This window comes from Schistocerca serialis, chromosome 2, assembly GCF_023864345.2.
Source record: "Schistocerca serialis cubense isolate TAMUIC-IGC-003099 chromosome 2, iqSchSeri2.2, whole genome shotgun sequence".
Lineage (NCBI taxonomy): Eukaryota > Metazoa > Arthropoda > Insecta > Orthoptera > Acrididae > Schistocerca > Schistocerca serialis.
Window position 1 is genome coordinate 219,135,254 of NC_064639.1, and position 22,269 is coordinate 219,157,522.

Here is a 22,269-nt window from a genome sequence, read left to right on the forward strand (position 1 = left end):
AACAAGAGACGAGTAGAAAAACAAAATCTACAAACACATCAGAGATCGTGTTACCACGAAATTAATAGTAACCACAGGAAATCAGGCTTTTACGAAAACAACATCAAGAAATTATTACAAACCTTGCACATAACCAATTCTATAAAAAAACGATAGGAATAAATTACATATGAGCGTAGAATCACATAAATACGAACCATACAAGCAATATAATATAGCTGACAAGAGCACAGATTTGACCTAGACAATAACATAGAAGTAAACAGCATGTAACCTTGTAATGCCACTGACTCAACTGTCAATACAGTTGTCAGTAAACGTCATTATGAAATAAACTTCCATAATTCGACAGTTACACTGACGCTACAGCGTGACAGCAACTGGAACATCGATGTCGTATGGTTATCAAGATCATCTGATGTATGGAGCAAACTATGATTCTTTAATAGGTCAAATTATCTACTTAAAGTTTGAAATATTGTACCAAACTATGTACTTTTCACAGACAACATGAAGCTGGCAATTACGCCGAAATATAATCAAACACAGCATCGTATCTGGACAAGCGGCATAATGTATTAATGTCCTTCTGTGACATAACAACGCAGCATGCGCAGATGTATACAAATTGAATCACTGTTACAATTACCATTTTCTTAGTATAGGAACAATCAAGTACATGAAAAATTAACACAAGTACAAGTATATTCCGAAAAAAAGTGTTTTATGCAATTTTTGTTGCCTGTAGTTTCACAGCGGAATGGCAAAGTAGAGGTGTTTCCTTTGTGTGGTAATCTGCGAAACAGTTATTCTTTAATCATGCGAAGTCCAATACCACAAATCAGGTACAAACACGTGCTATAGTGGGGGTGTTCCATTCTACTACACAGTGCACACTCTCTTGATGTCCGTTTTGCAGGCTGGTCATTCATGAAACGATTATTGACCGACGTCGTGGAGAAGCGTTCTAGCCTGAAATTCCATTTACTGGTTTAGCTTGTGAAACATATGGTTTGTAATTGCTGTTGCGAGGTGTTTATCCACTGCCAGAAAAATGCAAGACCCTCAAGTACAAGGCCATTTCTTTGAGATGTAATGTGACTGGTAAATCATCATTGTAGGAATCTATGATAACAAATCCGGATCAAATGAAACACACATGTCACAGTAAAGGGTGTCCAGGCAGTTGCCTCAATACACAGTGTATTACCCATGGCATATATTGTTACACGCGAAAGATAATAAAGGTGCCGAATGGCATCCTGCGATAGCTTGTTCCATGCATCTTGCGTCTTTTGTTGCAATTCGGCAATGGTTGTTGCATGCTATGGAGAGCGAGTAAGTTCCCTCTTCATCATGTCCAACACGTGTTCAGTTGGCGAGAGATCTGGTGGTCTTGCAAGCCAGGGCAGTTGTTTGACACCACGAAGAGCTTCTTGCGTCACATCAGGCTTACGTTGACATGCATTGTTCTGCTAAAAAGCACATCACCTTCCCGTCGAAGAAGCGTGAAAGTAGAACGAGCATGACAGCCTTTGGAATGTACCCAGTGCTGGTTACTTTACCCTCCAGAAACACCAAATATGACTGCAGGCTGTAACTGATGGCTCCCCACATCACCACACCATGAAGCCTGGTGTGGGAGCTGTGTGTCAGTACTGATGTGTCGCTCGTGCCGATACAGGGAAAACAGTGATAAAAGCCTACAGAAGTTTATTGAACAAAGAAAGAAACGTCTGCTTCGACGATAATAACAAAATCACAATTACAGCTTCTCACAGGTATAAAGACTTGACAGTATGATGATTCCAGAGTCTGACAAAATTACACAATTAGGATATTCACAGAGCCGGCCGGTGTGGCCGTGCGGTTCTAGGCGCTTCAATCTGGAACCGAGTGACCGCTACGGTCGCAGGTTCGAATCCTGCCTCGGGCATGGATGTGTGTGATGTCCTTAGGTTAGTTAAGTTTAATTAGTTCTAAGTTCTAGGCGACTGATGACCTCAGAAGTTAAGTCGCATAGTGCTCAGAGCCATTTGAACCATTTGAAATTCACAGACAAATACATTGTAAGGAAAATATTCTAAGCCCGAATAAACTGTCCTGAATAGCACCAGCCTATCAGCAGAAAAGCCTATCCTGGATACAGTCTGATTGCGCCGAGGGAACAACTATGAAGGGCGTCGGTCCCCACTATTTGTTTCGAAAGTGTCCTAAGACGATGGGATGAGTAGCATCCGCCCAGAGGCGGGGTGTTAGGTATTCAAGACTGACTCTCTTTGAAAGTTTACTCCTGTTGAATGTAAGTTAAGCAAGGGTATTTTAGCTTTATTTACAATTATTACATGTTAGGAGCATTCTTGGCCACTCTATGGGTGCTTAGAACCTCAAGTCAAGGAAAATACATTTTTTGTGAGGGTGAAAAGTGGCTTAAATTGATTCCGAAGTGTCCAGACACCTGTCTTCGTCCTTGTAGGCGGATGCTAGTGCATAGTGGCCCTAGACACTCCTATCTCTGCTGCCTCCAAATTTGACAGAATGTAGTTCCGTCAACTTCGTCAAGAGTTCTCTCTGAATCTACAAATGCTGTAAACCTAAATTGTAGGATAAGCTGTAAGATCAGTATTGCCTCACATGTGTCAACATTCCTCCAGAACCAAAGCTGGTCTTCCCTAAAGTCGGCTGTGTTTTTTCATTCTTCTGTAAATAATTAGTGTCAGTATTTTGCAACTTTGGCTTATTAAACTGATGGTTTGGTTGTATTAACAAATGTCAGCATGTGCTTTCTCTTGAACTGGAATTACTATTCTTCCTGAAGTCGGAGGGTATTTGACCGGTCTCATACACATTGCACACCATTTGGAGTGGTTTTATCATGGCTGTTTCTCCCAAGGATTTCAGTAACTCTGGGGGAATGTCGTCTACTCCTGAGTCCTTGTTTTTACTTAGGTCTTCCGTGCTCTTGCACATTCTTGTCGCAGTATCATGTCTCTCAACTGATCTTCATGAATTTCCTCTTCCATTGCCACAACATTGTACTAGAGTTAATTTCCTTTGAATAGCCCCTTTACATATTCCTTCCAGCTTCCAGCTTTCCATTCTCTGTGTATTGACCTCGGAGGTCTTGATAGTCACGCAGCTGTTTCTCTTTTTTTCTAGAGATATCTCTCATTTTCCAGCAGTCGGCGTCTATCTTTCGTTTAGTTATACATGTTTCTACTGGTTTGCTCTTGTCGTCTAGCAGTTCCTGCTTAGCTACTTCGCTCTTTTTGTCAGTTTCATTCTTTCCCACGTTTGTGTTCAACCGTAGCCTTTATTTTCTTCTTTAGTGAGTTATATTCAATGTCTCCTGTGTTACCCATGGTTTCTACTAGGTCTCTTCTTTTTTATCTATGTGATATTCTGCCGTCTGCCCTATTTCATATCTCAGATCTGCCCATTCATTCTCTGTTGTATCCCTTTCCAGTTTAGGTTTATGTTGCCTAATGCATCCTCTGAAACTCTCAACAATCTCTGGTTCCTTCTGTTTATTCAGGTCCCGTCTGCTCTATGTTACACCGTTTTGCAATTTCTTCGCTTTTAATCTGCAGTTGATAGACAGTAAATCATGGTCAGGCCCCACATCTTTCGCTGGAAATAGCTTGCATTTTAAAATCTGATTTGGAAATCTTTCTCTTACCATTGTATATCGATCTGTAGCCTTACAAGTGTGGCTGGTCTCTTTCACGTATACAGGCTGCCTGGTTCTTAAACCAAGTGTTATCGATGATTAACGTATGATCTGCGCGTAATTCTACAAGGCAAGTTCCCCTTTAATTCCTTTCCCCCTGTCACAGTTCACATATTATTTTCACTTTTCATTTTTCCTCGTCTGCGAATTCCAAATAATCAAAATGTAGTCGTCTGTAGGCATAAAAACGAACAAATACCGTGGTATTGTCAGTCAGTCGCAGAAGGCTGATTTTTCAATTCTCTTTTCTTCAGACAGCAGATAGTACCAACTGACACTCGAAACCCCACTATCGCAGCTTACTCTTAGTATTCTATCGGAAGAAACTGCAAAAATAAAAGCTCCAGCATCAGCTAATTGCTACAGTAGACGAAAGAAAAAAATGACCTTTGCCATTAGTTTTTGTATACTGTAGCGGCCTGTTAGGGTAATATGGCGCGGAGACCTCAACGTGTAACGAAACTGACTATATGTACCATCAAAGGAACAGAGAGGTAATCGCTTAAACGTATTTCTTCGTGAAGAGCGAGTTAAAACCTCTAGCAATCGTACAGGGCACGTAATTAAGAGAAAAGAGTTTCGTTATGTTATTACCATGTTGCATCAGTTTTACAATTTGTCCACCACTCTGATTCCCATTGTGATTTTTTTATCTAGTTCAAAATAATATAGACCGAGCGAGGTGGCGCAGTGGTTAGCACACTGGACTCGCATTCGGGAGGACGACGGTTCAATCCCGACTCCGGCCATCCTGATTTAGGTTTTCCGTGATTTCCCTAAATCGCTTCAGGCAAATGGTTCCTTTGAAAGGGCACGGCCGATTTCCTTCCCCCTCCTTCCCTCACCCGATTTTGCGCTCCGTCTCTAATGACCTCGTTGCCGACGGGACGTTAAACACTAATCTCTTCCTCCTCCTCCTCAAAATAATATAAATTACAGAGAAGTCATAAGCAATAGGGACCGCATGTGTGGCTCTTTGAAATAAACTTGAGGATTCGGCCTTTTTATTTCAACGATTTCTGTCGGCAAGCACGTGAGTAAGCGCTCGAGTTGAAGAACGTAGCTGCGCTGTTTCGCTGAGCTGGCCTTGCCTGGCGACCGCTCGTTGATGTGGTAACCTGACGGCGCTCTCTCTTCCCTGTTGCAGGCGGCAACGAAAGAAGGCTTCCTGATGAAACAGACGTGGTCCTTCCAGCGGTGGCGGAGGCGCTACTTCAAGCTCAAGGGCCGCAAACTTTACTACGCAAAAGACACTAAGGTAAGTACCTCGGTTTCAGTAAAGATCCTCAAATTGCACTAAGAAAGACAGGAGGGAGTTGCGTGCAGAACTTGCCAGTTGTTTTTATTCCGCACATGACAAGAGTGTGAGTTTGATGGAAAATTTGTGAATGCGTGAACCCATAGAAGCGCATTTCTGTGGCTAGCGGTCCGTCTTTCATCAATACCAGTGGTCCGTGTGAGGAGTTTTCTCTGAATGCTTGTCATGCAAAGAAAGTGATTGCAAAAATTAGCATAATGTCCTCGGAGAAGATACACAGTCAGTTGTTACAAAACAGATTTTTTAAATGTGAAAGTGTTCAACTTATTCTTTATTGTGCTACCTGTTTTTAGTAAATAACCATTATCCAACAGCTGTTGTACGCACGTCATACATACAGGAAAATTTCAGGTGTAAAGGTCGTCTGAAAATTGTAGTAAAAATATAAGCAATACTTCCATATTTTGTTAACAATGAAAGGTACATACATATTTCTACCTCTACATGACTAAATATTATTTGTAAATAGTATATGTCTGACGTTGTGTTTTTTTATGTATCAACAAAACAACAAAAATATTTTTAAATTTTTTATTATTTATATGGGTTACTTTAATTTTATTTTAAATGTGAGGGGTTACAGTTCATTGAACCATCTCCAGGTCTCTAGATAAAAATAAAATGAGTAATTAACATAGTTCGTATGACATATAACGTGGACATTATACCCCATGAAATCTAAAATCATTGTTCCACAGCCTACTTGATTGTCGTCATGGCTTATACCTTACTGGAGCTGCGGTTTATACGGCTTCTCTCTTAATCGGTTACTCAGGATTTTCCATACAGGATGTTCTATATCGCACTAGCTCGAAATGCAGCCTTTGCGGGACTTCGCAACATCGTGTCCCATATACAGGCCACTGCCTATTCTTACACGCTCAGGTGCCTAAACTTTTTGCAGCCCACCAACAACCATCCTCATCGAATTTCTTATACTACTTATTATGCGGTTGTAAAGTGGTGGCGTCTTCTAAAACTCGCCACGGAACACTTCGTATACTCGCTACCGGTATATTGGCAAATTCTCGCACAGATATTGCTTTCTCTACCTCGTTCGTCTCCACTTTAAGAAACTAAAATGTAGGTCTTAGATAAGAAAATACTTCAAGAGTTTGCTGTTATGTACTGCATCATGTGTCGGATTGTTGTCAGCGATTGCCCATACTGATTTCCTAAAAGGTGACATGGGCTTTATAGTCGTCATGTATTGATTACTTACGGCCATTAAAAGTTAACTTGATTTACTCCACAATTTTGAAACATCATCTCTGCCCACAGCGCCAACAACTCCTTTCCTGCAGATTTGGGGACTGTCCACTGGCTCCTCATTCCGCCAGTCTCAAACCGCTTCACGAAATTATTGCAACTTCTGTGCTATTCAACGCATCGCGCACAGAAGCAGAATATAATACTGCTACTACTACTACTAATAATAATAATAAAATTAGCATAGACAGAATGTTGAAAAAATCATTTAATTAATAATGTTTTGCAGAGGACTTACTCATTTCCTGCGGAGTAAAGTTTGGGAAACCCTAATTTATCGTGATACTAAATGCTAATTTGTCATTTCGTGCTCCCGCTAATAGCACTTCTCTTGAAAGTGCAGCTGCCTGTCGCAATCATCCCAAGTTTCTTTCCAAGAAGTGAGAGGCTGGAAAACAAGTGCAGTCGTGAAAAGTCACAAACCGTTACGTGGGTATATTAGGCCCCACTCATAACTCATTTAGAACTATTACAGAACTCCTGTGCCATCATGCCGGCTGGTGTGGCCGAGCAGTTCTAGGCGTTTCAGTCTGGAACCGCGCGACCGCTACGGTAGCAGGTTCGAATCCTGCCTCGGGCATGGACGTGTGTGATGTCCTTAGGTTAGTTAGGTTTAAGTAGATCGAAGTTCTAGGGGATTGATGACCTGAGATGTTAAGTCCCGTAGTGCTCAGAGCCATTTTTTTTACCCATCATCTGCAGCAGGCTGTTAAAGCTCGAGTTTCCGCCAGCAGGCAGCAGAGCGTCCACGGATACAGGTGGGCAGGGGTCGGCAAACAGCTAGCGCGTGGCCCGCCATGCAGCCTATGGGATCGTACTGCAGCAGCGAACACACTCGGGCAAGGGTAGGCGCATCCACAGAGTGCCTATTCTGTATCTTTCCGCCATTGTGCTGGTCGTTTCGATACTCAAGAACACCGAACGGTCTAGCACTCGAATTAGAGTCCCTGCATTATTTAGTATGCATTTCGGTAGCGATACCGTTTGGATCTACAGAACCGAAGCGCTGTTGTCGGTTCGTGTCGCGCAAACCAATCAAAAGCAAGCGGCCGCAGATCCGCGCATGCGCACTGCAGCGCGCACAGCGCCACGAACGCAAAACGGCTAGCAGACGACACAGGCGCGCTATTCTTCAAAGTACCGAAAATTGCGTTTACGTTGCCATAACGCATGACGCCGCATTCTATCGAGCTGACGTGCCTGCTTAACAGTGCTCTTTAACAGTATCAGGCGCAGTATATCTATTTCCATGATTCTCAGCTGAAATGGATAAAATTTTTTACAGTTTCCCTGACCGAATGTTTCCATGCATATATAATAACGATAGCGTATTTCACTGCATTCTGCAGAGTGTCGTAAATGCCGCATTTTGTCATCGTATTCTCATTCACACTGACATCGTGTTTGGATTTTACGTTTCGGAAAATGAGTTAGGAATAGTGTATAGTACCACATTGTATTAATACATCTATAAAAACACCCGAAAAATTGATTCTGAGAGTTTCAAAGAATACGAAGATAAACAGAATGTGGTTACAACTCGCTGCTAGAGATCCAAATGATTCAGTAGCCCACTTCCCTATATGATATGTCAATGATTTGGGTCTTAAAAAAATTGAAAAAAAACCGCATTTGCGAGAGCTCCTGCAGTTCGTCGAAGTTTATAACATGCATCTCATGAATGAAAATGTTTCGTATATGGTGCTACAGTCTAAAAATATCACGGCAGAGATCTATCTACTGTGATTGAGGATTCGATCGCAGATAAACACTTACGACAAGCAAGATTATGAAGATGACTGCTGCTAGTTACATTCCCAGTAATTTAAGTTGTGCTCTTAGATTCGTGTCAAACCGCATACTCGGAAATCGCTACATATTCGGAAAAAATGGTGAATTATTTCCGAAAAGAAAAAATATAAACGTCACTGTCGGTTGTTTCACTCACAGCAATTTCACCTCAAACAATTTCATATTTCGTATTTTAAACACACAGAAATCGCGAAATCATTACTGAGGAAGTACGCTCTTACATGTAAGTAATAACGAATATTGCAGAAAAATCTTAATTTACACGAATAAAAATGTCTCAGAACGTGTTGCATATATGAAGAGGGAAAAAAAAATTGCATTTATCCATGCGTGAACCCGTGTCCTTTTCTACCGCATTCCGGCGAGCGAACCACTTGGCCCCACCAAACAACAGACACGCATTGCTCAATTCTTGTAGTATTGAGGTAGAGGAACGTAGGCTGACTTCGTTGCCAAACAGTGCTGCGTAAGTCATAAATGCGTGATAGTTTGGAAGGTTTTCAATATCAGGCTTCACATAATTGCTTGCCATTGTTACTTTAAAGTTGTAAAGACGTTTAGATAGTTAGTAACTAGACCATTTGTGGGAAAAAGTACACAAAGGCACTAGTAACGTCAGTTCACACTCATGTAACATAAGTAAGCAGAGCCAATGTCTTCATATTTAATGATCTTTAAACTCTTATTTGCATAAAAATAACACGTATTTTCAGAGAATATTGACCGAAAACGTTTTCTTTGTTGGATGTAATCATTCACAGTAACAACCTAATCTAACCATATTTCTAACAACGGAAAATAGTCTATTATGAACTCACTTTCCAACTGGATGCGTTCTCTGGTGATTCTTTAGTAACACAATCACTCAATCCAAAGCTAAAACCGCTAAATATATTTAAAATAACAAATTGTAGGTGTACATAAACCACAGCTCACCGATCGACAGGGCCAGACCGAAATCCAAATCCTCTCGGTAATTGTCGTAAAATCGGTGGGAGGACCGTTCGGTAACAAGTCTCAGAAGCTTACTGAATAGGATATTTCTATAAAGAACCGAAAATGACGTCACTACCGAGACTAACCTACTACACCGATCGGTATTAAGGATACAGAATTGGGTCACAGAACTAGTGCAACTGGCGGCTAGCGGGTAGCCTACACTTCCTGTGCCTGCTCGCGAGCGAGCTGATGGGCATCCAGGAGCGGCCTTGCCCGACGGAGCAACGATGCAACAGCCTGATCCGCAGCTGAACAAGGCCGGAAGAGACAGACAGTGAGCCCAAGGATGTAGTGGGAGACTTTCGATGCCAATGGAAGACTAACAGGCTGACGAAACTTCAACCATTGCACACAGCTCTAGGTTGTAAGCAGTAACATAGGTCTGCTGTAAGGGTTTCACATGGAGCCACACTGGAGACTGTTAACGGAAGACCACAGATATGGAATGGGTTTTCAGCTACATGAGTGGCTCGAAGACATTTTAAGTAATAAAGATCAAGTAAGGTATACTGGACAGCAAGTGTTCTTTGCAGCAAAAAGTTGTTTCTGACATGATCAAACAGGGAGCATCTGTCACGTTAAAATGTGTGGATAAAAATGCTCTTTCAAGATAGCAAAATTTCTTTATTGATAACTAGTTTCAGCCCCCCCCCCCCCCCCATGAACCATGGACCTTGCCGTTGGTGGGGAGGCTTGCGTGCCTCAGCAATACAGATGGCCGTACCATAGGTGCAACCACAACGGAGGGGTATCTGTTGAGAGGACAGACAAACGTGTGGTTCCTGAAGAGGGGCAGCAGCCTTTTCAGTAGTTGCAGGGGCAACAGTCTGGATGATTGACTGAACTGGCCTTGTAACAACAACCAAAACGGCCTTGCTGTTCTGGTACTGCGAACGGCTGAAAGCAAGGGGAAACTACAGCCGTCATTTTTCCCGAGGGCATGCAGCTTTACTGTATGGTAAAATGATGATGGCGTCCTCTTGGGTAAAATATTCCGGAGGTAAAATAGTCCCCCATTCGGATCTGCGGGCGGGGACTACTCAAGAGGACGTTGTTATCAGGAGAAAGAAAACTAGCGTTCTACGGATCGGAGCGTGGAACGTCAGATCCCTTAATCGGGCAGGTAGGTTAGAAAATTTAAAAAGGGAAATGTATAGGTTAAAGTTAGATATAGTGAGAATTAGTGAAGTTCGGTGGCAGGAGGAACAAGACTTTTGGTCAGGTGAATACAGGATTATAAATACAAAATCAAATAGGGGTAATGCAGGAGTAGGTTTAATAATGAATAAAATAATAGGAGTGCGGGTAAGCTACTAAAAACAGCATAGTGAACGCATTATTGTGGCCAAGATAGACACGAAGCCCACGCCTACTACAGTAGTACAAGTTTTTATGCCAAATGATGAAGAAATTGATGAAATGTATGATGAGATAAAAGAAATTATTCAGATAGTGAAGGGAGACGAAAATTTAATAGTCATGGGTGACTGGAATTCGAGTGTAGGAAAAGGGAGAGAAGGAAACATAATAGGTGAATATGGATTGGGGCTAAGAAATGAAAGAGGAAGCCGTCTGGTAGAATTTTGCACAGAGCATAACTTAATCATAGCTAACACTTGGTTCAAGAATCATAAAAGAAGGTTGTATACATGGAAGAATCCCGGAGATACTAAAAGGTATCAGATATATTATATAATGGTAAGACAGAGATTTAGGAACCAGGTTTTAAATTGTAAGACATTTCCAGGGGCGGATGTGGACTCTGACCACAATCTATTGGTTATGAACTGCAGATTAAAATTGAAGAAACTGCAAAAAGGTGGGAATTTAAGGAGATGGGACCTAGATAAACTGACAGAGGTTCAGGGAGAGCATAAGAGAACAATTGACAGAAATCGGGGAAAGAAGTACAATAGAAGAAGAATGGGTAGCTCTGAGGGATGAAGTAGTGAAGGAAGCAGAGGATCAAGTAGGTAAAAAGACGAGGGCTAGTAGAATTCCTTGGGTAACAGAAGAAATATTGAACTTAATTGATCAAAGGAGAAAATATAAAAATGCAGTAAATGAAGCAGGCAAAAAGGAATACAAACGTCTCAAAAATGAGATCGACAGGAAGTGCAAAATGGCTAAGCAGGGATGGCTAGAGGACAAATGTAAGGATGTAGAGGCTTATCTCACTAGGGGTAAGATAGATACTGCCTACAGGAAAATTAAAGAGACCTTTGGAGAAAAGAGAACCACTTGTATGAATATCAAGAGCTCAGATGGAAACCCAGTTCTAAGCAAAGAAGGGAAAGCAGAACGATGGAAGAAGTATATAGAGGGTCTATGCAAGGGCGATGTACTTAAGGACAATATTATAGAAATGGAAGAGAATGTAGATGAAGATGAAATGGGAGATATTATACTGCGTGAAGAGTTTGACAGAGCACTGAAAGACCTGAGCCGAAACAAGGCCCTGGGGGTAGACAACATTCCATTAGAACTACTGACGGCCTTGGGAGAGCCAGTCCTGACAAAACTCTACCATCTGGTGAGCAAGATGTATGAGACAGGCGAAATACCCTCAGACTTCAAGAAGAATATAATAATTCCAATCCCAAAGAAATCAGGTGTTGACAGATGTGAAAATTACCGAACTATCAGTTTAATAAGTCACAGCTGCAAAATACTAACACGAATGCTTTACAGGCGAATGGAAAAACTGGTAGAAACCGACCTCGGCGAAGATCAGTTTGGATTCCGTAGAAATATTGGAACACGTGAGGCAATACTGACCCTACGGCTTATCTTAGAAGAAAGATTAGGGAAAGGCAAACCTACGTTTCTAGCATATGTAGACTTAGAGAAAGCTTTTGGCAATACTCTCTTTCAAATTCTAAAGGCGGCAGGGGTAAAATACAGGGAGCGAAAGGCTATTTACAATTTGCACAGAAACCAGATGGCAGTTATAAGAGTCGAGGGACATGAATGGGAAGCAGTGGTTGGGTGATGCTGAGGGAATTAGATTAGGAAGTGAGACACTTAAAGTAGTAAAGGAGTTTTGCTATTAGGGGAGCAAAATAACTGATGATGGTCGAAGTAGAGAAGATATAATATGTAGACTGGCAATGGCAAGGAAAGCGTTTCTGAAGAAGAGAAATTTGTTAACATCGAGTATAGATTTAAGTGTCAGGGAGTCGTTTCTGAAAGTATTTGTTTGGAGTGTAGCCATGTATGGAAGTGAAACATGGACGATAAATAGTTTGGACAAGAAGAGAATAGAAGCTTTCGAAATGTGGTGCTACAGAAGAATGCTGAAGATTAGATGGGTAGATCACATAACTAATGAGGAGGTATTGAATAGAATTGGGGAGAAGAGGAGTTTGTGGCACAACTTGACGAGAAGAAGGGACCGGTTAGTAAGACATGTTCTGAGGCATCAAGGGATCACAAATTTAGCGTTGGAGGGCAGCGTGGAGGGTAAAAATCGTAGAGGGAGACCAAGAGATGAATACACTAAGCAGATTCAGAAGGATGTAGGTTGCAGTAGGTACTGGGAGATGAAGAAACTTGCACAGGATAGGGTAGCACGGAGAGCTGCATCAAACCAGTCTCATGACTGAAGACCACAACAACAACAACAACTAGTTTCACCTGATTGACCAGCCATCTCCAGATCAGTTTTTCTTAATTCAGTGTGTATCAGCCATTAGGCGATTAGGCGCTGTATAATGACTAATGGTTGATACACAATGAATTAAGTAATAATTTTCATTGATTGGAAGACTTCAAGCTGGAGCTATCAGTAAATGAATTTTACAATCTTGCCTCAGGATTTTTATCCAACCATCTTAACAGAAAAATATATCGTCAGGAATGCTGCAGTATGAGAAGTCCGCCCTTGTTCTGTGTATTCATAAACGATCTGACGGCTAGGATGAGCAGCACTCTGCAACGTTGCTGACAACGCTGCAGTTTAGAGAAAAGTGTCAGCGTTAAGCGACTGTAGGGGCTGCAAGATGATTTGGATACAATTTCCATTTTGCGTGATGAATGGCAGCTTGCTCTAAATGTGGAAAAACCTAAGTTAATGCAGATAAGTAGGGAAAGCAGCCTGTAATGTACGAGTACACTATTACACGTCGTATGCATGACACAGTCACGTTTTTTAAATGTCTAGTCATAATGTTGGAAAGCGACATGAAAGCGAAAGAGCAAGTAAAGCGGCTGCAGGAAAGATGAATGCTCGACTTCGGTTTCTTGGCAGAATTTTAGGAATGTGTAGCTGGTCTATAAAGGAGACCACCTACAGCACACTACTTTATGCAAAAAACTGGCGATTTCTCAAACTGGGGAACAATGAAAAATGGGGTGCCGCAAGGTTCGGTCTTGTGTCCTCTGCTGTTCTTAATATATATTAATGACTTGCCGTTCTATATTCACGAAGATGCAAAGCTAGTACTTTTTGCCGATGATACCAGTATAGCTATCACACCCAACAGACAAGAATTAACTGATAAAATTGTAAACGATGTTTTTCAGAAAATCATTAAGTGGTTCTCTGCAAATGAGTTCTCATTAAACTTTGACAAAACACAGTTTATACAGTTCCACATAGTAAATGGAATGACACCATTGATAAATATAGACTTCGATGAGAAATCGGTAGCTAAGGTAGAATTTTCAAAATTTCTGGGTGTATGCATTGATGAGGGGTTGAACTGGAAAAAAACACACTGAGGATCTGCTGAAACATTTGAGTTCAGCTACTTATGCTATTAGGGTCATTGTAAATTTTGGCGATATACATCTCAGTAAATTAGCTTACCACGCCTATTTTCATTCTCTGCTTTAGTATGGCATCATGGTCTGGGGTAACTCATCATTGGGTAAAAGAGTATTCATTGCACAAAAGCGTGTAATCAGAATAATTGCTGGAGCTCATCCAAGATCATCCTGCAGACACTTATTTAAAGAGCTAGAGATCTTCACTGTAGCCTCCCTATATATATGAAATTTGTTATTAACAATCCGATCGAAATCAAAAGTAATAGCAGTGTACATGGCTACAACACTAGGAGAAAGGATGATCTTCACTACTCAAGGATAAATCTAACTTTGGCTCAAGGGGGTAAATTATGCTGCCACAAAAGTCTTTGGTCACTTACCTAATAGCTTCAAAAGTCTGACGGATAGCCATATAGCGTTTAAAAGGAAATGGAAAGAATTTCTGAATGGCAATTCCTTCTACTCATTAGATGAATTTTTGGATATACTAAGTGGGTAATTTCCCCACCCCCCACCCAAAAAAAATATCAAGAGTCATGTAATATTTTGTGTAATGTATTATCTTGTATAACCTTTTATTAACTTGACACATTCCACATTATTACGAAATGTCGTATTCATGATCTATGGAACAAGCACTAATCAAATCAAATCTAATCTGCGTTCCATTCTTGAGTACTGCTCGACTGTTTGGGATCGCGACCGGGACATAGAACCAATTCACAACCGTGCTGCTAGATTTGTTACCTCTAGGTTCGATCAACACACTAGTATTAGGGAAATGCTGCGTAAACTCTTATGGGAAGCCCTGGAGGAAAGAAGACGTTTTTTTCCATGAAATCCTATTGTGAAAATTTAGAGAAGCAGCATCGGTGACAGACTGCAGAACGATTCCGTTGCGAGGAATTTACATCTCCTTAATGATGGGCAAAAAAGAAAGATTCATAAACCAGGGCTCGTATTGATGCATATAGATATTTATCTCTCCCTCCATTTGCGAGTGGAAAGGGAAATGGAATTGATAGCTGTGTTACAAAGTATCCTGCAACTTAGACTGTATTTCGGCTTGAGGTGTGTATATGTAAATTTAGAAGTGTATTTACATTGAGGATGTATTTTTCAGTAAATTCAATGTATAACTTCGAAAGCTGTAGGTTATAAAGGTAGCTGTCAGAAACTTTGACACCAATCCAGCCTGGTGGCTGCTCTAGCGCCTGACGGTAGGCAAACCCCACCGATGGGTTATCGAAGGGGTTGTCTAACCCTCAGCCGCCAGAGAAGCTGTCAAACTGGTTTGGTATGAAAGTTTTTGAAGGTACGTTTCCAACGTGCTCGACAAAAGTGTGGGTGGCAGCAAGGATGTTGTCGAAATGGGGAACCTTATAGGTACACTCTGCCGTTTAATTATGCGAACGTTAATGCTGCAGTCCCATGTGATCATGCTACAGTAGGGTCGAAAATAGGAGGGCTGGAAAAGCATAAGTACCCTTTGCGCGTTCAAATTTCGTTGAATGGTTTTGAACAATTCTTATTGTTTCCAACCCGTACACGAGAGCAAGAATTGCGGTCTCGCTCTACTCCAACGGGATGCGAACACATTTAATGGGGATGCAGTCTCACAATGTCCTTAAAAAGGGTTTAAATGTTCGAGGATATCAGCAGTGACACAAGTTGTCAAGAACGTCCTGCAGTTGCTCGTCAGCACTACTAACTGTCGTTTTCAACCGGGAAATGTTCGGTATTCAACGCCCCAGAAAAGGATGGTTTCATTGACGCTCTTTATGGCACTATCTGAGGCCTCTTTGTGTCGGTTATGAGTGGTGTTGTGTCAGAAATGTGTTCCTCGGCCACCCATAAGAAAACCGCGTGATTCCAACGCTCGATGTCGCTTTTAAATGTGGATAAGAGAGGCTGTCAGGACCACCTCATCGTATGACTCATCCACAGTAGCGTTTGGCAGAATTGTGGTGAAATTTTCTGCTAATGTGACATCATTAACCAACCTTAAGGCTCACCTGAACTTCCGCGCTATGGCATTTTCCGTGTGTGTCGACGCCTTGTTGTCTGTAGCGTCGCCGAAACCTTGGGAGCCACGCTTTTGCACCAATTCAGAGGAAGGTTGTACGCACCGTCGACCCAAATTTCAAGCTTATACCACGCAATGGGAGGCAATTACGGGGTTTCTAAAGGAAGAATATTCGCAGACAGTATCAAATTTATGTTAAAAATATTTTGGCAACTTAAAATACGTTACAAGAACAGTTTTCGTTGGGGCACTAATCGAATTTGATGGAGCTTTCAAGCGTTATGCAGGGTGCCGTGTTGATATGTACTGGAAATAAAACGAAGTACTGATGCCGAAAGGAACAGAAAAGTTATGTGCCATTTTTATGCAAACTGATACAGAATGTGAAGAACAATACTGGCTCGGATGATACTTCGAGCACTTTAAAATAGGCAACCTCTCTTACATAATCTAAATGGAGGGTGATCTATCTTAAGTTGCATGAAATATTTTGTAACTAACCTGTTTCTACGGGTTATTACGTTAAGAGTGGGAATGGAAATGCTTATTGATTGTGAAATTAACGTGAGAAGATTAGGGTCGCCACCGACTCTAACCATACAACTTATCAAAAGTTTGGCCGAGTCAGAAAATAATTTAATTTGGTCACAGACCAAAAACTAATAAAAATACGTACGTCGTGATATCGCTCATAGGGGATGCGATGTAATTAATAGTATTTCCTGTGCACTGTCCATGGGAATCAACTATTTAAAATAAAATAGTACATGCATGAACACTGTGCAGAAGATCAGCTCCCAGCAACACACCTGAAAATAGGACTTCATCTAAAGCATTTGTTTTAAAATAAAAGGGGAAACTAATCACTGGACCTGTGCGTAAGGAAAGGCGTTGGATGTGCTAACGGGAAAGCTACGAGGTGAGTGGCTTAGGTGCAAAAACGTAACCTAGGAATGCAAGAGAAAATTGTGTATAAAATCATTTATTCCTAAGATATGGATGTGAGGCATGTACACAATTCCTGATAACAGTAATTCCTAAAACATTAAATAAAAGCATTGAAACATACACCGTTATAATCTACACCTAAAATCTTTGGTGTGAATCATCCATACAACTGCTGTTGCCTGATCACTGATCGCAATAACTCGTGAAACGGTACACGTTTCGCAGTACACCCGCGTGCCCACGTGGTTTGTGGAGACGCAATTTCTAGGTATCGTGGCCAAGTTGCAACAATATCACATCACACAATCATGAACAGTTAACATTCTTTAAAACAAACATGAGATCGGACAGTTAGTGAGGCCGGTAGCCCAACAAACTCTAATGTTCAACCACGTGGTTGGCTTCCCACGGACGAAAGATACATAAAGCAAGAAAAATTTACGAGAAGGCAAAGCTATTGATATTTAGGAAAATAAAAGCTTATACAGGCACAGCTGAAGGCAAACAGACGTTCATACAGGAGCGAGTGATCACTTCTTATCGACACCTTTGTGTGGCGCTCTTCCGGCGGATCCAAGTCTGCTATAGAAATTTTCTAAAAGAAAAATTCGCCAAAGTTATGCATTCCTTGCTGCGACAAGGCAAAGAAATCTTTCCGAGTTGAAAAGCGAGACCAAAAGCTAACAGCTCACCCCTCGCCAAGTAACAACGCGCCATGCGGTCAGTCTAACTCGCCCTTCTTCGACTGGAGCACAGCTGTGGACGCTTCCCGTACTGGCGGCAGACTGACTCCCTTTTTCATCTCCAGCGTCCTCCACGCTCCGCGGGGCCCGGAAAACCCAAAGATGCCATTTCCGCCACCAACCTAACGCAGATGGATTTCTCACAAGTAGCGGAAACCTCTTTGCCTACTTGACCACTACCAGAGTTGGCTATTCTGTACAACTGGTGCTGAATTCTGTATGACTATCGCAGACTTTCTGCAGCAGACTACACCGTCTAGCAACGTTACACACAACTACATTCATTCAATCACACCACTATGAGAGTTATGAGAAAAGAGAAACAAGGAAAAGAAAGAGAAATAGTAGTGAAAATGGGCAACCGGACTAATGAAAGGTGGCTACAGGACCCTTTCAATTTTCCGTGCCAGTTCTGTTTTGCCCTGTATTTAAGGACCCGTCAGCAGTTTTCTGTTGCTCACAGTGTACAAGTTTGTTTTTAAAAATGAAGTACCTCATACGTTATAATATTCAAATGTTCATTGACCTGCTTCGTCTAGCCAGTGCACGTTGCTCACAAAATGCACATGTGCGCATATGTACAAACACATGGCTTGCTGATCTTCTTCAAGTTTGTAAATTCCATCTGTGTCTTCATAAAATGTGATGACTCCAGTGTTAGAAGACGAAATGTTTGACACAGGATCTTGCATTAGCCCATAAAAGAAAAAATCACCAAAGGAATAAATAGTTGGTTAGCTCAGTGTTCTGCAAGAGTAATTCTTGTACAAAGAAGACTTTCATCGCCGTGTACGTTCCTGTATGCACAAATTTTCTAAGAGATTTTTCGTTCTTAGTTGACCTAATTTGCATGTAACCAGAGCTTTTTGCAGGACAATTTCCAAGCTGAGATGACTAGCTTGTAGGTTTCTGAACTGTGCTGGGTAGCGAAACGGCTCACTGTATTACAGGCTTCATTTGAGAAGGAAGGAGAAGCCTATTAAAGCTGCCCGTCCTTTGTATAATACACCGTAATTAAGCTCTTAAAGGAGGAACGAGTTTACTGTACGGAAGGGAGTAAACCTCAATTGTCTCTCGTAAAAGGGCTGCCTAACCAGCTCGTTGGACGGCAATGGAAAGGGACGGACGCCAGTGTACCGTGCTGGGAACTTCTTGGAAAACGGCCAACGGTGGCGGTCCCACACTATGGACACAACTGTTTTCCAGCTACAAATTTTAATTTACGCAGTAGCTGTAAAAGACCCGCTTCGCATGGCTTTTATTTTCATTGGTTTTCTGCGAACATTCTAGATCACTCGAGAGCGTTCGAGAACAGAGTAAGAACGAGCACTCAAAAATAGTAAAAATGTTAGTACACCAAGCTAAAAATTGCTCTACAGTCTTCGAAAATACGTTCCAGTACTCTTAAATCCACTGAAGTGTTCAACAGTGCCCTGGTGTGTAATAAAGTACTCTGCTAATCAGTTCTTTATAGAACTCCAGGAACATTCAAAAACATTCGAGCGCGTTAAAAAAATCAAGGACTTTCTAGATCATTATGAAATCTAGAACATTCGAAAATATTTTAGAACATTCGAAAATATTTTAGAACATTCGAAAACATTCGTTATCATTCGGAAACATTCATAGAAGCTCGACATCGTAGATAAATCTCGAACTTTTTCCATTAAAATGTGCATTTATGCGGAGCATAGACGGAAGATGTCGTGGTGAAAACCACAATGTGATAGCGACCACTTTAAACACTCATACCTCCAGAAGTAATTATAAACCTATAGTAAACCATCATATTCTCAATTTAGTGAAATAATTTTTTCTTTGTTCAAATGGCTCTGAGCACTACGGGACATAACTTATGAGGTCATCAGTCCCCTAGAACTTAGAACTACTTAAACCTAACTAACCTAAGGACATCACACACATCCATGCCGGAGGCGGTCGCGCAGTTCCAGATTGTGGCGCCTAGAACCGCTTTTTCATTGTTTCCAATATACTTCGTACTTAATTATGCTATCGCTATGCTCGCTTACGAACTATATTTGTCGTCCTGTTATTTGGTGAACAGATCCATAAATTCTTTGGGTTTCCTGTTCCTAGAGCTAGTTACATGACAGTGAGAAACGTATGATTCTTCCAGATTAATTGCACATCATCTTAACGTTTGTCTTTGTGTCTTATTTATAACAGAGCTTCCCAGATGTCTCCTCTGACGGAACACACTTTGGTTCAAATGGCTCTGAGCACTATGGGACTTAATATCTATGGTCATCAGTCCCCTAGAACTTAGAACTACTTAAACCTAACTAACCTAAGGACATCACACAACACCCAGTCATCACGAGGCAGAGAAAATCGGAACACACTTTGTTTTGAGCGTCAATGAAAGTTTAAAAAATGAGATAAACTTGTTTTGTTCAATGATTACTTCCGTTTTAAATCATAAATAACACGAAATAAAATTTTAAAAAAATTAGCATCTGCAGAATGCTGAAAAAAAAACCACGTTATTGATGTTTTTCAGAGCAGTTGCTCACTTACCACAGAATAAAGTTTGGGGCACCCTAATTTATAAGGATACTAAATGCCAGTCTTACTGGAAATTGCATACTTTTGAACTGAAACGGCAGTTCGGTAGATATGAGCGGAGTCTTCGGAATAATTCTTTTTCCTTTAGCGTTTCCTGATATTATTTTTGCTTCAATTATATTGTTTGATAAGTGATCACGGCGATTTCTTGTTTCGATTTTTTAAATTAACGTCGTAAACTACTTCATTTATTACCGCTAAAATGGTTCCTTCGAATAACCAATTTGGCTAATTTTGAACAATATACGGAAAAACTTTATCTATTAATTCATGTAGGCTGCTGAGAATATTAGATAATCAGAAATGAAGAACTCACTTCGTACACTGCGATCGCAGTGTAGACAGTTCTATTGTTCCAGGTTGACAGGTTTCAACGCCCTTATGTTGTCATCATCTAATCTAAGGAGAAAAGGTGAAGGTAATGAGGGGAGGGGGAGAAGAAGAGTACAGTTAATTTCATCGACTATATAAAATACAGAATTCCACGTACGTTATCGAATTCCCCTGTTGTGTTACATAAAGTCAAAGCACAAAAGGCTCTCGACAAGTGCACATATCTTGATAAAAACCCAGTTGATAAAATGCACGCAGTTGATAAAATCCTCGTGCCATCCATAAATACCTGTGGCGACCATAACTCTCTCCAGCTTGCCGCTCAGCACTACGCTGCAGGCAGAATGTTAACAGGGAGGCGGCAGATCCGTTATAAAGTTACTTGTTTCTCCGCTGGATTGCGCATGTAGTACAAGCTAAAGGACCACATTTTGTGGCTACAAGCAGTGAATAGCATTGCGCCAGAAATCAAGGTGAATTTTTCAAAATGCCCGATATCACAATTAGGAATGCCACCTGACCGTACAAAAAACTGATCAGCCGGATCATAGCGACCATCACTCGACTGCCGATATAAAACTGTCCAGGCGATAGCAGCGTCATTTCGAGAGGAATGGCTGCTAGTCAGACTCACTCACGGAGCATGTAGTATCAGTGGGCGTGCTGCCGTGTGTGCGTAGAATGGTGAAGGCGCGCGACCTATCAGAGTTTGAGCGAGGGCAGATTGTAATGACCCGGAGGCTCGGGACGAGCATTTCGGAAATTGCATGACCTGTCGGGTGTTCGAGGAGTGGCGTAGTGTGTTCAATGAGTTGCGAAACCGAGGCGAAACGACGTCCAGACGTCATGGGGAGTGCCAATTGATGTGCTGCCCCCCCTCCCCTCCCCCTTCACCCTAATTCGCCAGATCCGAAACCGATCGAGCACTTCTGGGATGTGACTGAACGTGGCGTCAGAGCTCGTCGCCGTTTTCCCCGGAATTTACGGGAATTGGGTGACTTGCGTGTGCAGATGTGATGCTAACTTCCTCCAGCGGCCTACCAAGGCCTCATTGCTTCCATGCTACTACGCGTGGCCATTGTTATCCATGCCAAAGATGGACATACCGACTATTAGGTAGGTGGTTATACTGTTCTGGCTCATCATTGTAAAATTACTAGCAGTAATTACATATTAGGTGCTTATTGACAGTGAGAAAAAAAATAATAATCAAAAAATAAAAAATATCTTTAATTAACAAAGCAACGGGACGTGAAAAGAAAATTGTGCTAGTGGGAGAGCGAATGCTAAACAGGCGAGACTTGGAGAGGACCCGCGAAAGTAGCACCAATGAAAGGGGGAGGGGTTGGAGCTACGGAAAAACATGCGAGGTTGAAGTTACTTCAGAAGTCATCTAATCCAGATGCAAGCATTACTGGGTGAGAGATGTCTATTGCAGTGTAAGTGACGTACACTTATGTATCGTTTATGGGATGAGTGGAGCCCTGAGCTATATCCAGATGGTTAAAAAAGCCACATGCCAATGGAAATGCTAGCTGACATTAAAATCAAAGTAAAAGATTGAGTCGACACCAACTCTAGCCACTCGACAAACAGGAAGTTTAATTAATTTAGTTATAAGAAAAAAAACTCATGAAAGAAAATTCATTGTAGTGTCACTCATTAAAAAATCGGATGTAATTATTAATATGATCCAGCGGTTGTTCACATGAATCAAATATTGCAATGAAGTATA

The 22,269-nt window shown here is 41.4% G+C and overlaps 1 protein-coding gene across 1 annotated transcript in view; it reads left to right on the plus strand.

Moving 5' to 3' along the window:
* Window positions 1–22,269, plus strand: part of LOC126455487 (diacylglycerol kinase eta-like) — a 710,073-nt gene that overhangs the window by 385,349 nt on the left and 302,455 nt on the right. Inside the window, exon 2 of the mRNA XM_050091239.1 lies at window positions 4,878–4,988. Coding sequence (XP_049947196.1) covers window positions 4,878–4,988 — 111 coding nt within the window. The remainder of the gene's footprint in view (window positions 1–4,877; window positions 4,989–22,269) is intronic.